Raw genomic sequence first — 14131 nt, forward strand, 5'->3', positions numbered from 1 at the left:
CCTGGCAAAATCCTGGAGCAGATTCTCCTGGAAGGCATGCTAAGGCACATGAAAAACAACAAGGTGCTTGGTGACAGCCAGCATGGCTTCACTAAGGGGAAATCCTGCCGGACCAACTTGGTGGCCTTCTATGATGGGGCTACAGAACTGATGGACAGGGGTAGAGCAGTTGATGTCATCTACCTGGACTTGTACAAAGTGTTCGACACTGTCCCACACGACATCCTTGTCTCTAAACTGGAGAGACATCAATTTGATGGATGGACCACTCGGTGAATAAAGAACTGGCTGGATGGCCGCACACAAAGAGTTGTGGTCAATGGCTCAATGTCCGGCTGGAGACCAGTAACGAGTGGTGTCCCTGGGGGATCAGTGTTGGGACAGGTCCTGTTCAACATCTTTGTCGCTGACATGGACAGTGGGATTGAGTGCGCCCTCAGCAAGTTTGCCGATGACACCAAGCTGTGTGGTTCGGTTGATACGCTGGAGGGAAGGAATGCCATCCAGAGGGACCTCGACACGCTTGTGAGGTGGGCTGATGCCAACCTCATGAAGTTTAACCATGCCAAGTGCAAAGTCCTACACCTGGGTCAGAGCAATCCCAGGCACAGCTACAGGTTGGGCAGAGAAGAGATTCAGAGCAGCCCTATGAAGAACGACTTGGGGGTGTTGGTGGATGAGAAAATGAACATGAGCCAGCTTCAGTGTGCGCTTGCAGCCCAGAAAGCCAACTGTATCCTAGGCCGCATCAAAAGAAGCGTGACCAGCAGGTCAAAGGTGATCCTGCCCCTCTGCTCTGCTCTTGTGAGGCCTCCCCTGGAGTATTGTGTGCGGTTCTGCTGTCCTCAACATAAAAAGGACATGGAACTGTTGGAACAAGTCCAGAGAAGGGCCATGAGGATGATCAGGGGACTGGAGCAACTCCCATATGAAGACAGGCTGAGAAAGTTGGGGCTGCTCAGCCTGGAGAAGAGAAGCTGTGTGGAGACCTCATAGCAGCCTTCGAGTATCTGAAGGGGGCCTATAGGGATGCTGGGGAGGGACTCCTCATTAGAGACTGTAGTGATAGGACAAGGGGTAATGGGTTAAAAGTGAAACAGGAGAAGGTCAGGTTAGGCACAAGGAAGTTCTTTACTGTAGTAAGGGTGGTGAGGCACTGGAATGGTTTGCCCCAGGAAGTTGTGAATGCTCCATCCCTGGCAGTGTTCAAGGCCAGGTTGGACAGAGCCTTGGGCAACAAGGTCTAGGGTGAAGTGACCCTGCCCATGGCAGACGGTTGCAACTGGATGATCTTAAGGTGCTTTCCAACCCAAACCATTCTATGATTCTATGAATCCGTATACCTTTAAAATAGCTTTGCAGTGCAATAGCTTTGGAGACAACAGTACACAGGGATGTGGCTGTGCAGGAGTTAAAAGGTGTCTCTGCTGTGCACCCTGAGCTCCAGTCACTCAGATGTATGGTGGAGATGGTGTTCCAGAGTTACCACTTGGCAGGGAGAGGAGGGACGGTCTTGAACGTGCTTCTCACATCTGGCAGCTTCTCACAGATCCATGGCCATTTTCTTGAGCAGTAGAATCTTTCCATCTTACCATAGGATATTCCTGGACAGGTCCAACTTCTGTTGCAAGAAGGGAGGGCACACGTGAGAGGTGCCATCACCATGCTCTCAGCCTGCTGCCACCATGCTGTACCCCACACAGCTGCAGCCTCAGGGTCCCTTAGCCTGGCCAGGAGGATCCGGCCACTGCCCTCGTTCAAGCATCAGTCACATGTCAAGGACAGACGCCAGGGCAGTGCCCACCGCATTTCCCCGTGGCTGGTGAAGCTGCGAGAGATGCAGGTGGCCGAGATGGAACAACTTACTCTTTATATTGCCATCTATACGTGTCCTCACGTGAATCGAGATGACTTTTGTATCTCTCCCCGACCCAGTACACGGCACCATTCCCCTGCTCAAAGAGTTGGGGGGAGAGAAGCTGTTGACCGCCTGCCCTTGCCCAGAGCCCACTGGGTGCCCGAGAGTCCCAGGTCTGGTGGTGGCCCCCAGCACCTCCGCAGCGCTGCTGCTGCTGGATCTGCCCGCCCCAGCATTGCCCCCAGCCCTGGGGTGCTGCAGCCCCTCTGCTCTGTACCGGCGTTGTCCACGCTGGCCAGTCGCCTTGGACCAGCAGCTGAGCAGACATCCTTTGGCAGTACTGACGGCTGTCCCTCCACGTCTTGCTCTCCACGGAGATGAAGAGGCACTTGCCCCTGTAGAGCACCCAGCCCGAGGGGCAGCACTCTGGGGACAGGGGCACGGCTCAGGATGCTCGGGGGGCCCGTCCTGGCCGGGATCAGCCCCTCGTCTCCCCGGCAGCATCCCTGCCCGTCCCGCAGCCCAGCACGGCCCTACCTGTGTTCAGGCAGGCGCGCAGGCTGGCCACGGTGCTCTGGCTGCTGTTGAGCTCTCCCTGCAGGCGCTGCACATCCCTGTGCAGCTCGGCCAGCTCCTGCCTGGCGCGCCCCAGCTCCGCGTCCCGCAGCTCCAGCTCCGCTCGGCTCCTGTTGCCGTCCCACCACGCACGCCCCAGCTCCGCTCTGGCCCTCACCAGCTCCAGCCGCGTCTGCTCCAGGCGCTGCTCCCGGGCGCTCAGCTCCTGCTCCAGGCGGCCCTGCTCGGCCGCGTGCTCCCGGGAGGCGTCCCGCAGGCTGCGGGTGACCTGCCAGTCTGGGCACAGGCACAGGGATGGGCACGGCGCTGGCACAGCCCGGGCACGGGCAGCAGCGACCGACCCGTGCGCCCACGGCCATGGCGAGGGACATGGGATGAGAGTGTCGGGATGTGGGCAGAGACTGTCCTGGGGTGTCAGCGGGAAGGGAAAGGGAAGGGAAGGGAAGGGAAGGGAAGGGAAGGGAAGGGAAGGGAAGGGAAGGGAAGGGAAGGGAAGGGAAGGGAAGGGAAGGGAAGGGAAGGGAAGGGAAGGGAAGGGAATGGTCTGTGGTGGTTAAGTGGAAGGGAGGCAATGGGTGCCAGTGGGAGCCAATGGGAAGGCGTTTGGAGGCAATGGGAGGTAAAAGGAAGGCAATGAGAGGCACTGAGCAGTTAAGCAATGAGAAGGCAGTGTGAATGTATTTGGAAGCAATATTAAGGAAGCTGAAAGCAGTGGGAGACATTGAAGGCAGTGGAAAGGTAGTGGAAAGGCAGTGGGAAGTAATGGTGAGGCTGTGGGAGGCAATTTGTGGCAGTGGGAGGCAATGAGAAGGCAGTGGGCGGCAACGGGAAAGGAGTGGGAAGGAATGGGAGGCAATAGGAAAGCAGTGGAAGCAGTCTGAGCCAGTGGGAAGCAGTGAGGGTGATGAGGTGCTGGGAACAGGCTGCCCAAGGAAGTTCTGAACGCTCCATCCCTGGCGGTGTACAAGGCCAGGTTGAACAGAGCCTTGGGTGACATGGTTTAGTGTGAGGTGTCCCTGCCCATAGCAGGGGGGGTGGAACTGGATGAGCTTTAAAGTCCTTTCCTGACCCAAACCATTCTATGATGCTGTGACTCTATGATAGGCAGTAAGAAGCAGTGGTAGGCACAGGAAAAGCAATGCAGGCAGACAAGGGAGCTCAGGCTGGCCAAGCCAAAAGCAATGCCAGCCTCAGATCATCAGTCCCCAGCACCCCTTGGACCCAACAACCCCCAGCATCCCAGACCTAGCCCAGCCTCACGGCAGGTCCCCAGGACCTGGGTAGTTCCCAGACACTCACAGCAAGTCCCCAGCGAGTGGATAGCACCCACTCCGGGTGCTACCCTTCATCTCCCCCCACCCCACAGCCCTCACCCAGACTCACAGCAGGTCCCCAGGGCCACGGTGCCCACCACCAGCAGCACCAGCAGCACCAGCAGGCTGGTGGCCAGCGGCCCCATGGGGACACGCCAGCGCCGGGGCCATCGCCCTGCAAGAGGTGACATGAGATGAGCTGAGCTGTGAGCACAGCATCACCCATGGTCCCACTGCCGCCCCCCGCTGCCCACCCTGCGCCTCAGCATCCTCGTGTCGGTGGCCGGGCTCTGACCTGGGCTCTGCTCTGCAGGCACCGTCCCCAGCAGCACGTTCTCGTAGGGGCTGTCGTCCTCATCGGGGGCTGCGGGGCAGGAGGGCACGGCCAGCGGCGGGGATGCTGCGAACTTCAGGTCGGCGTAGACCACGCTCTGGGCCATGCTTGCAGGCGCCCCAGGCAGCAGCAGAGTGAGGGCTCGCTGCTGCCTTGCCCTGGCCAACCCCCCGTGGGGTGGAGACACCTCTCGATCAGAAAAGCAGAAGCGTTTTTATTTGCAAATGTTTTTTTTTCCTGAGGCTGCTCTTGCTGTGCAGTGCGTGGGGCTGAACCAGCTCCTCCCAGGCAGCGCACTCTGCCCCCATGTCCCCACAGGCTGTGAGGAGCCCCAGGAGCCGGTGTCTGCTGGGCACTCCAGGGCCGCGCGGCCCCATGCAGCACCTTCCCATCTCCCGCTTGGAGGCACTCTGCAGTGACTGTGGAGTTCTGCCCTCAACATTTCTCAGGACAGATTCCCAGGGATGTCCATGCTGGAGCTGCATGCTGCTGGCACAACCCATGTGGTCTATATCAAAACCGTAATAGCCCCCAGGGCCAAGCCCCTCCAAACCAAGACCCTGTAGACCTTTTAGACTCTCACTCATCACCCAGCCTCAAGGCAAAGTGAGGGCATTTGCTGTGACCTCCTCAGACTGGATGTGAACCAGCGGACAAGCTCCTGCCCAGCCCTCCATGTGACCAGGGATGCTTACCGAAGCAGAATAAACCCTGGACAGCCACCACCACAACCAAAAGCCCGGAGCTTTGCAGGGATCTGCTCCAGCCTGCACAGGAGCTTTTCCAGGCTGCCCCCAGGACATGAGGGTGCTCAGATCGATGCCACTTCTTCCAGTGCTGTTTCCCACCCAGCAGCAATGCGATTGGGTCTGGGCACCAGAGGATGCACCTCCATCCCACCGCCCTCATCCCCCAAAACCAGCCACAGCATTCAAGTGCCAGGATTTATTGGCAAATTGCAGAGATCCAGCGGGGTGAAGCGTCTGAATGAGGAAGCAGCAGCACCAAAGGATGCCTGTGCATTGGGATGGGACAGGCTGGAGGTCCCCATGGTCATCAGGGGCCAATGCAGGTGTAGGTGGTGTTTCCCCAGAGGAGGGTGGGTGGCGAGGACCGGACCCACTGCAGGGTGGATGCGCGCTGCTCACAAACCCAGCCCAGGGCTTCCCCACACAGACCACCTGACAGCCCCAGCCCTGACACCCTGCCGCAGGCCAGGAAGGAGCTGGTGGAGCGATGGATTGGGAAGAGCCTGCAGGGAGAGAGAGGGCAGAGATGGGATGGACAGGAAGGACTGGGGTTCTATCATCAGCAGCTCCTCAGGACAGTGATCAGGGATACTATGGGGGCAAAGCTCACCCTCTCCAGGGAGCACTGTGCCCTGACACCCTCTGCTTAATTAAGACACATGCTCTGATCCTCCCGACCCTACCCATGCCTGTTTGACATGCAGCTCCCATCCCCATCATGCACACAGCACCCCCAGGTCCTTCCTGGCAGGACTCAGCACCAGCTGCACTAAGAAAAGCCTGAGAACCTGGTTTGAGGGAGCCATCCCAGCTCCTCACCCAGGTGGGATGTGGGCACCATCCCTTCCCAGTGCAGCCCTCAGAAGACAAGAGACAGCCAAAATGTGGAGCACATCTGTGAGAGACTGATCTGAAATCAGACTCCACTGCCCACTGTATCAAAGACGGGTCTGAGAAACTGAGCTGGAAATTCACCTATCTCCTGTCTCAGAGATGAGTGGGAGGAGTTGAGATAAGACTCCAATATCCATTGCCTGGGAGAAGGGTGTGAGAAGCTGAACTGGAACTCGACCACCCATTGCCTGAGGGATAAGTGGGAAAGAGCTAAGACTCTTCCATCCATTACTTTGAGGACTGGTGTGAGCTACTATCCCAAGGATCGCTGCAGACACATGTGTGTCAAAGAGCTGGCTGCAAGACCAGGGAAACTGGTCCACCAGGAATATGTAATATGTGACATGAACAGAGGTACTCCCCCCAACTCCTGACAAAGGGGAAAAGGTAACCACCAAGAGACACATCACCAGGAGCCACATCACCAGCGAGCCATTACCATGAGGATAGCTCCAGAAGGACACCTCCGTGAGTACACTGTCCATCGATGAGTACTATGGATCCTGAGGGGCACCCTCCATGAGACATCGCCATGAGACACACTCCATGGGGTACTTTCAAGGGGTCTCAAGAAGGATGCCTCCACAAGGACACCCAGCTCCAATGGACTCTTGGGGAACACTCTGCTCCGATACCGACTACAAACCCCGAAGAACTTCCACCACCAATGATGATGTCAACGGATCCCTGGGACACCATTGGATCCATGGTGGCGACTCTCTCTCTTCCTCTCTCTCTCTGCACCCCGAATCCTTCCTTCATTTTCCACTTTTTTCCCCAATCTGTTCTATCATTACCCCCTTTATTACAACAATTTCCCTTTTTTATAACTCTCTTTTTGAAATTTGTAATAAACAAAGTGTCCAGTTATGGTACTTGACCTCATTTGTGTCTTAATTTCAATCTTGGGATCATGACATGAAACATGGTCTGGCACTGGGTTTTTTCTCCAACTGGACCCTGACAACATCCTCACATGTAAGTGGGCTGCCTGTCTCCCCATCACCTCCTCAGCATCCCTGGCTAGGGACAAGCAGGGAGCCTCACCCCTTCAGTGCAGTGCCATCCAGCCACTTCCAGTCAGACCTGGAGCCATCCCGCTTCAGCCCCACGTGGAAGACCTCTGTGTTGGCTGTGCGCATCAGGAAAGCCTAGCACAAGAGAGGACCTGCATGAGCTACCTGGGGGGAAAACCCAGGCCCCTCCCAGTGATGGGGGTTGCAGAGTAAAGACACAGCACCTCCAGCTCTCTATCTGGAGGCTTAGCTAGGCTTTGGGCATGAGGGTCAGAGCCAGGGAGCTGAGATGGGTACGCTCACCAGGGTGGTGTTGGCTCGGATGGTGACCAGCTGTGCCCCTCTGGAGCAGCAGTCCTCTCTGCTCTGCTCCCAGCTCTTCTTGGTGAAGGAGAAGTAGTAGCACTGCCCCGCATCCCAGAGCCAGCCAGCTGGGCAGAACTGGCATCGCCCTGCACACCAGAAACACAGCTTGCAGCCCAAGGCACAGGACAGTGACAAGGGGCAGCCAGAGTATCAACCAACCCAATGTACTTCTATGGATACCCCTTGGAGAGGACCCTCTGCTTGCCCATGCTCTGGAGCCCAGCTCCCGCATCCAGTGCAACAGGCTGGTTACATGAAGGTGATAGTATCGGGCAGATGGGTTAGCGAAGGGAGCTCCAGGTTTGGGGTGGTGATATAAACATCATTTGCAAAGCACAGGGAAAGCAGTCAAGATTTCAGCTTCACCAGAGACTGGTTGAAAGACAGCCCCCAGTGCCATCCAGCACATGGAAAACATGATCTTGGTGCTGGTGGAGTGCCCGGGCAATGCAGAGCCATGCTGGGGCCATCTCTTCCAAAGGATCCCATCAGGGCAGCCTGTTAGCAGCACCATGGTATGAGCCAGGGGAGAGGCAGTAAGGGTGAAGGAAGACTGGTGGGAGGCACATTCTGGAGCAGGGACAGGTCCTGACTACTGAAAAGAACACCCAAGCCCCCTCCAAACCCTCTCCAAGCCTCACACAGGAGCCCACCAGGTTTTCCTACCTCGCTGCATCTGTCGCCCATAGCTGGGGCTCTCCTCCCCGCTCCAGGCACCACAGGTGCAGCTCGCCTGTTGTCCTAAATCTACAGAAGAAGAATAAAAGAGTGCCACTGCCAACCCTGTGCTCCTGTTCCCAGCAGCACCAAGTGGCCTCTCCCATGGGACAACCCCCTTTAGGTGACCTGCCAGCCAAGCTCGACAATCTCCTTGTGGGTTTTGCTGTGCCTGGGAGCCCATCACAGAACAGGCTTTCGGGGAAAGTGCTTCTTTCGGTTTCAGTGTCACCACTCTCCCTCCTGTCTTCATGTCACTGCCATGTGATGGAGCAGGATGTCCTGACACAGTCCCCAAGCCCACGCCGTTCCACCGCCTTCCTCTCCCAGCCAGGAAGGCACAGTCTTGCTTCACCAACTTTCCTGCTTGCCCCAGAACCTGCAACACCCTCAGCCCCAAGCAGGAGGATGCTTGGGACATGAGCTCTGTCTGTTGGTACATGGTCCCCATGGTGCCAACCCCACCACCCCGACCAGAGAGCTCCAGGCACAAGCAGGTACTCACAGTGGAAGCTCAAGCTGATGAGGATGATTTGTGCCAGCAGAAGCAGCAGGGAGAGGACAGCCAGGCTGAGGGCAGCCCAGCACCAGGGCAGCCGCACGGTCTGCTGGGGAGCTGAAAAACAGAGTTAACCTCGACTCTGGGGGCTTTGTTGGAGCGGTGGGGACACCTCCAGCCAGGAGATGTCTGTGAACCCTGGTCAGGGTCTCAGGAGGCAGTTGGGGAACCCAGGAAAACTGAGGGAGAGCCCGTTTGCAGCACCTTGATCCTATTAGTGTCTTGCTGCAGACAGTGCTTGGCATGAGGCAGGTAGAGCAGAGTGGGGTGCAGTGAGCACCCCCTGACCTTGAGTTCCTCCTGTCCCCTGCCCCATGAGCAAGCAGAGTGCAACAGTGCTGGAGAAGAGCTGTCTGCGAGAGGGTTCCCAGAAGAGGGGGTCAGGGGAATGGTCCCAGAGAAGGCAAGGGGCTGCAGAAGGGCAGGGGACCCTCCATGGTGCCAGGGACTGGGAGCAGCTCACCATTACCTGGGGTGGGAGGCAAGCGCAGATCAGCGTACGTGACCCCCTCGTCCATCCCTCCCTCAGTCTCTTGCTCTGCACCCACAGGCGAAGAAGCAACCCCTTCCCAGCCGCTTTTGGCAGCTGGCTGTGACGTGAAATGGAAAGTGTCACTTCCTGGTGGGGTCCCCAGGGGCACCACCTGGGACAGAACCCTGGGGGGGTCACAGTGATGACAGTGACCGACTGGGGGAAGGGGAAGCCCCACGAGGCTGGCACCCAGACATTCCCTGCATGAGGGAACCCTGCACCCACACTGTGGGGCAGGGAGCTGAGGGGATGGCTGCTAGCTCAGACATGGGACTGTAGAATAGAATCAGAGTCATTTGGGTTGGAAGGGACCTTCAAAGCTCACCTAGTCCAACCCCCTGCAATGAGCAGGGACATCTTCAATTAGATCAGGTTGTCCAGAACCATCCAAGCTGGCCTCGAATGCCTCCAGGGATGGGGCATCCACCACCCCTCTGGGCAACCTGTGCCAGTGTTTTACACCGTCTTTGCAAAGGATTCCTTCCTCACATCCAGCCTGAATCTGCCCTCTTCCAGTTCAAAACCATCACCCCCAGTCCTATTGCAACAGGCCATGTGAGAAAGTTTCTCCCCATCCTCCTTATAGGGCCACTTCTAAGAACTGAAAGGTCACAGCATGGTTTCGGGTTAGAAGGGGCCTTTAAAGGTCAGCTAGATTCTTGTGCTCCCCACCACAATGTTGGGACAGCCACAGCCCCCCAGTGCTCAGCCTATCTGCCCCGCGGGGCTGTGCATCCTTGGGGAGCAGGGCTCTTTCTGCATCCCACGCTCCGCACTCCGAAAGTAGCAAGGCCGCGGGGTGTTTGCTCTCACACATGGTTCCTGCTGCCTTGTTTGCAGCCCAGCCCTGGAAAGCGGGACACTGGGGTTCTCCACCCCATCCCAGAGCCTTGAGTGCTGCCGTGATGGCCATGGGGGGGAGGGCAGGGTCCCCCAGCCGCGGGAGAGTCCCACCCGGGGGACAGCACCGCTGCAGCCGGGCAGGCTCGGACCACGGCCCCTGCGCCCAGCCGGACGGCGATGCGCTGGATAGCGCGGCCGGGACTACGTTTCCCAGCGGCTCCTCCCGGCGCTGCACATGCTCCGTGCGGCTTCCCGGCAGCTCCCGGTGCGGCGCCCGGTGCAGCGCAGGGACGCTCGGAGCGGCTCTGGTGCTGCTTCGGGTGCAGCTCCCGGTGCAGCCCCCGGGAAGGTTCCCGGTGCGGCTCCCGGTGCTGCTCCCGTTGCTGCTCCCGGTGCTGTTCCCGTTGCTGCTCCCGGTGCTGCTCCCGGTGCGGCTCCCGGTGCAGATCTCTCTGCGGGTCCCGGTGCGCTGCGGGCGCAGCAGACCCTCGGGGGTGCCGCGCCGCCGGGCCGGAGCCGAGCTTCCCCCGCCCTGGCAGCATGCCCCGCGGGCGAGCCTGGACGCAAGCGGAGGTCAGCAGCCTGCTGGCGCTGGTGGGGGGCTCGGGGGAGGCCGCCCTGCTCATGGCTTCCACGTCGCGACCCAACGAGGCGCTGTGGAGGGAGATATCCCAAGGGCTGGCAGCGGCCGGGTACTCGCGCAGCGTCGCCCAGTGCCGCTCCAAGTGGAAGGCGCTGAAGCAGGCTTTCCACTCGGAGCGGGAGACGCGCCAGAGGGCAGGACACCACTCAGACCGCCTGCCTCCGCACTACCGAGCCATGAAGAGCATATGGAAGGCGGCCGGGCGGCCCGTGTTCGGGGAGCGCAGGATGCCAGGTGAGTGCCGGGATGGGTAAATGGGTTTGGCAGGGTGGCTGAATGTGGGATACAGGGTTAGCACTGGTACTGCACGGCCACCCGGGGTCTGCTGACGGTCTCTTCCTCTTCCTCTAGAAATGGCGAAGCTGCCCTCTGGGAAGCGCAGGTCAGCCCATGCTGCCTGCTCTTTATCCTCACCAGAGCCACCAGGTACCTGTGGGCTCAGGCAGCCGGCGTGGGGCTTGTCCTGGCTGTGGGGTGTCAGGCACCCCTTGTGTCCTGGTTGTTGAAGCTCTTTTCTGCACCCACTCGCCCTCCTGCAGAGCACAACGTTGACGGGGACACCCCGGGAACGTTGATGTCCCCACTGCTGCGGTGTGTAAAGGACGAGCCAGAGACCCGTAAGTACCGGTCTGCCCCGCTGCACCGGGCTGCACGGCCACGGCTCCAGCCCAAGCCCATGTCAGCATGGTGGGAATGGAGGGCTTGAAGGGCTTAGAGGACTGGGGGTCCCATCACGAGTCCCTCAGCAGGGGTGTTGGGACTTCTCTGTCCAGGGGCTTTGGCTCCAAACCAGTCCCAGAGCATGATGGGTTGGCTGGGACAGGACAGAAGGGGTTCCCCAGCTCTGACCCAGTCTGAGGGCTGCCTCATGGCTTTAGGTCTCTAAAGGATGAGGCCAGGGGGCTCTGGCAGCTGTATAGCACTGCAGGGCATGACACCCCTTCCTCCAGCAGGTCCTGGCTTCCTGCTTCCCTGGTAACACCATAGATCTTCAGATGAGTTAGGGCTGGGTGTGAGGGCCAGAGGTGCTGCAGCTCCCCTGCCCTGCAGCCCACCCAGGGGCAGATCCTGCATCCCTCTCACTGCACATCACAGGGGTTTGGCACAGAGGTGATACAGATTATGTCCCTGGATCTGATTTGTGAGGGCGCCCCAGCCAGCATCCCACACTGGGTAATCGCCTTCTGTCTCCCTAAATTCCCCCTGCAGTTTCAAGTGGATGTGGGATTCTTCTTCACTTCCAGCCCTAGTCTGTTCTGTAGCGTTGCTGCGTGCTGCTATGCCGCTGCTGCCTTCCAGCCCAGAGGTGGCTGCATTGCAGTGGTGGGTGAGTGACTCCTGCTTTTGTATCTAGCTTGTGAAATGCTTTGGGGCCCTGCAGGGCACTGTGGAGCTGTGGCTAAGGCAATTCGGGCTGCGGGGATGACCGGACAGACCCTGGGCTGGTGGTGACCCCCCCCAGCAGGTTCCATCAGACGGCGCATCTCTCCTCTCTGCTCTCTCCCAGCAGTGGATGGGGACCGCGTCGCTGGAGGGCCACCCGCTTCCCACACCATGCCACGTAAGGCTTTCCTTGCCCTGCTCAGTGCAGTAAACCCCCTTGGCCCCGCAAGCAGGGTCTGATACAGTTCTCATTGCAGACGCCCGTCACTGTTTTCCTCCCCTTCCGTTCCTGGGTGAGTACCATGCCCTGGCCACCGTGCTCAGGTGCCCTGGAGCAGGAGGTAGATGCAGCTCACAGTCTGTGTCTGCTCTCCTTTCAGGCTTTCACACTGCCCTGAAGCAGGAGGGAGTTGAGCAAAAGGCTGGTAAGTGTCTGTGCCTTCAAGCAAGTCTCCCTGCCCCATGGAGCGGCTGTGTCCTGCCCATGAGGACAGGGGGCAGGGGCTCCTGCGGGCACTCTGGTTACTTCCTCTGTGCCAAACCGTTGTGGCAGGTTTTCCTGCAGAGACATCCCTGGGGATGGCAAGAGGAAGCCGAGCGCTGCCAGCGGCCACCACAGCCCTGTGCTCCCCGGGTATGGCTGCTGTGAGTGAGCAGCCAGCAGCGGGTGAAGAGGCATCCAGCTCCAGCCTGCACGGTGGGTCCTCCCTGCAGCATCCCAACGGGGGGCTCCCGGAGCTGTGGGGAGGGTTTGCAGCCACTGAGCTTCTCCTCATCACAGGCTCCGGTGTGGCGGGCCTGCTCCAGAACGTGCAGCAGCTCCTGGTGCAGATCCTGCAGACATCCCGGCAACAGCAGGCGCTGCTGGAGAGCCTGGCCAGCGACACCGTCTCTCACCTCCACCTCCTCTCCCACAGCCTGGTGCAAGTGGGGGAGACTCTGCACCAGCTCCTGCTCCGGCCACAAACTCACCCAGGCACCCTCGGCCACTACATGCCCCATGTACCCCTATTCGAGGGCACCAGGGTGCCCTGCTCCCCTGGTGATGCCCACACCTCCCCAGATCACAAAGAGAAGCCTCAGGGGTTCCCTGACACAGGGTGCATCCCACCGTGAGCACCACCATCCGCGTACCCAGGGACGATAGTTCACTCACAGCCACAGATCTTTATAGCAGAGGCACCGGATGTTTTGGAAATTTATAGAAGAGAGACATTTTAATACAATTAAAAATAGGTTTTGTACCAGTGATGACAATCGACCAGTTCTTTCCCCCTCCTCGGGGGATGTTCCCCTTCTCACTTTCGAGATGAGCAGAAGGGAAACTTGGCTATTTACAGCCTCCGAGAAACTCCCAGGCCATGCACCATGACGCAGAGGTACTTTCTTCACCCCTGCCCCACTGTCTGATGTCTTCCTGCTGCAGCTGGGCAGGACTCCAGCCTGAAGAACATGCTCCTGGGGCCGTGGAGGACAGGGGAGACTGCATACAGCACAGGCTGCATGGTGTACGCTAACCTTCTGCAAGGGAAGGGGCCATGATGGGCAATGCTGGGGAGGCAGTGGTGTTGCAGCTGTGGTCTCTTGGTCACCAGGTCCTTGGTGGGTCACATCCAGCGCATGAGCTGGTGCTGTCACAGCCGATACCGTGGAGTTGGCAGCATGTTGTTGTGTGCCCTGTCCTGCTCCCAGGACTCAGGACGTAGATCACTGTCAGCAGTAGTTGCAGACATGGCATGGCACGCTGTGCTTGGCAAAGTGGTCACTGGCTCTTGCACAGGGTGCCCACATCCTCTATGGGATGGGGTGGATGTACTGGCTGCCTGCAGAATCTCTTGGCAATGTCCTAGAAGAGAATGTAGCTGATGGCGCTGGTGTAGGGTGGATAGACATCAGCATGGCAGTCCTGTCACACCACATACCACTTGTTGAGGGGTGACCTGCCCCTTCTCCCAAAAGAGAGACCCCATGTAGAGGCTGGTCCACGCCACATCAAGCCCAGCCAGGAAGGTGGGCAAGCAGTCCCTGTTGTCGTATCTCCTGAGCATGTAGCAGGGCTGGCACTGCTCCGATGCTATGCATCACCTTCAGGGTGAGGTTGCAGATGTCCCCCAACTCCTGCCCTTCCCCACATGTGGCCAAGCCATGGAGAGAGGCCAGCGGCATGGCCAAGAGGGTTCACCAGTGAGGTGGCTGGGTGCTATGACACCAGTGAGGTGTCCTCTGTGCTCCTGAGCATGGAGCAGAAAGCTCTGCCTGCAAGTCTCTTGGTGTTGGGCTGCTGCCCGCAGAGAGGTCTGCCCTGGCTTTCCTCCTTGGGAGACGACCAGGGTGGATGAAAGTAGGAG

General features: G+C 58.9%; 3 protein-coding genes across 5 annotated transcripts; 1 reads left to right on the plus strand and 2 right to left on the minus strand.

The window, feature by feature from the left end:
* Positions 1 to 1862: 1862 nt before the first annotated feature.
* Positions 1863 to 4271, minus strand: LOC133281529 (B-cell differentiation antigen CD72-like). Its single transcript, XM_061477184.1, has 3 exons — positions 3818 to 4271; positions 2396 to 2710; positions 1863 to 2284 (listed from the first exon to the last, which is right to left on the minus strand). Exons 1-3 carry the CDS (start codon positions 3936 to 3938, stop codon positions 1863 to 1865), a joined length of 858 nt encoding a protein of 285 aa, XP_061333168.1. The 5' UTR covers positions 3939 to 4271.
* A 349-nt stretch (positions 4272 to 4620) lies between these two features.
* LOC133281525 (killer cell lectin-like receptor subfamily G member 1) lies at positions 4621 to 9024 on the minus strand. Of its 2 annotated transcripts, none has more exons than XM_061477180.1 (6): positions 8846 to 9024; positions 8329 to 8439; positions 7773 to 7853; positions 7044 to 7192; positions 6772 to 6875; positions 4621 to 5333 (listed from the first exon to the last, which is right to left on the minus strand). In XM_061477180.1, exons 1-6 carry the CDS (start codon positions 8898 to 8900, stop codon positions 5138 to 5140), a joined length of 696 nt encoding a protein of 231 aa, XP_061333164.1. In that variant the 5' UTR covers positions 8901 to 9024; the 3' UTR covers positions 4621 to 5137. The 2 variants fall into 2 exon arrangements, with proteins under 2 accessions (XP_061333164.1, XP_061333165.1); XM_061477181.1 differs by having other exon boundaries at positions 4624 to 5333; positions 8852 to 9020.
* Positions 9025 to 10173: 1149 nt separating this feature from the next.
* LOC133281524 (uncharacterized) lies at positions 10174 to 13032 on the plus strand. Of its 2 annotated transcripts, none has more exons than XM_061477178.1 (7): positions 10174 to 10634; positions 10752 to 10826; positions 10940 to 11017; positions 11908 to 11961; positions 12164 to 12208; positions 12337 to 12480; positions 12565 to 13032. In XM_061477178.1, the coding sequence occupies exons 1-7, from the start codon at positions 10298 to 10300 to the stop codon at positions 12897 to 12899; spliced, it is 1068 nt and encodes a 355-aa protein (XP_061333162.1). In that variant the 5' UTR covers positions 10174 to 10297; the 3' UTR covers positions 12900 to 13032. The 2 variants fall into 2 exon arrangements, with proteins under 2 accessions (XP_061333162.1, XP_061333163.1); XM_061477179.1 differs by having other exon boundaries at positions 11911 to 11961.
* Positions 13033 to 14131: the final 1099 nt, after the last annotated feature.

This window comes from Pezoporus flaviventris, unplaced genomic scaffold (assembly GCF_033815535.1).
Source record: "Pezoporus flaviventris isolate CSIRO_AGI_PZ_B2104156 unplaced genomic scaffold, CSIRO_AGI_Pfla_v1 ptg000100l, whole genome shotgun sequence".
In the NCBI taxonomy this organism is placed as follows: Eukaryota; Metazoa; Chordata; class Aves; order Psittaciformes; family Psittacidae; genus Pezoporus; species Pezoporus flaviventris.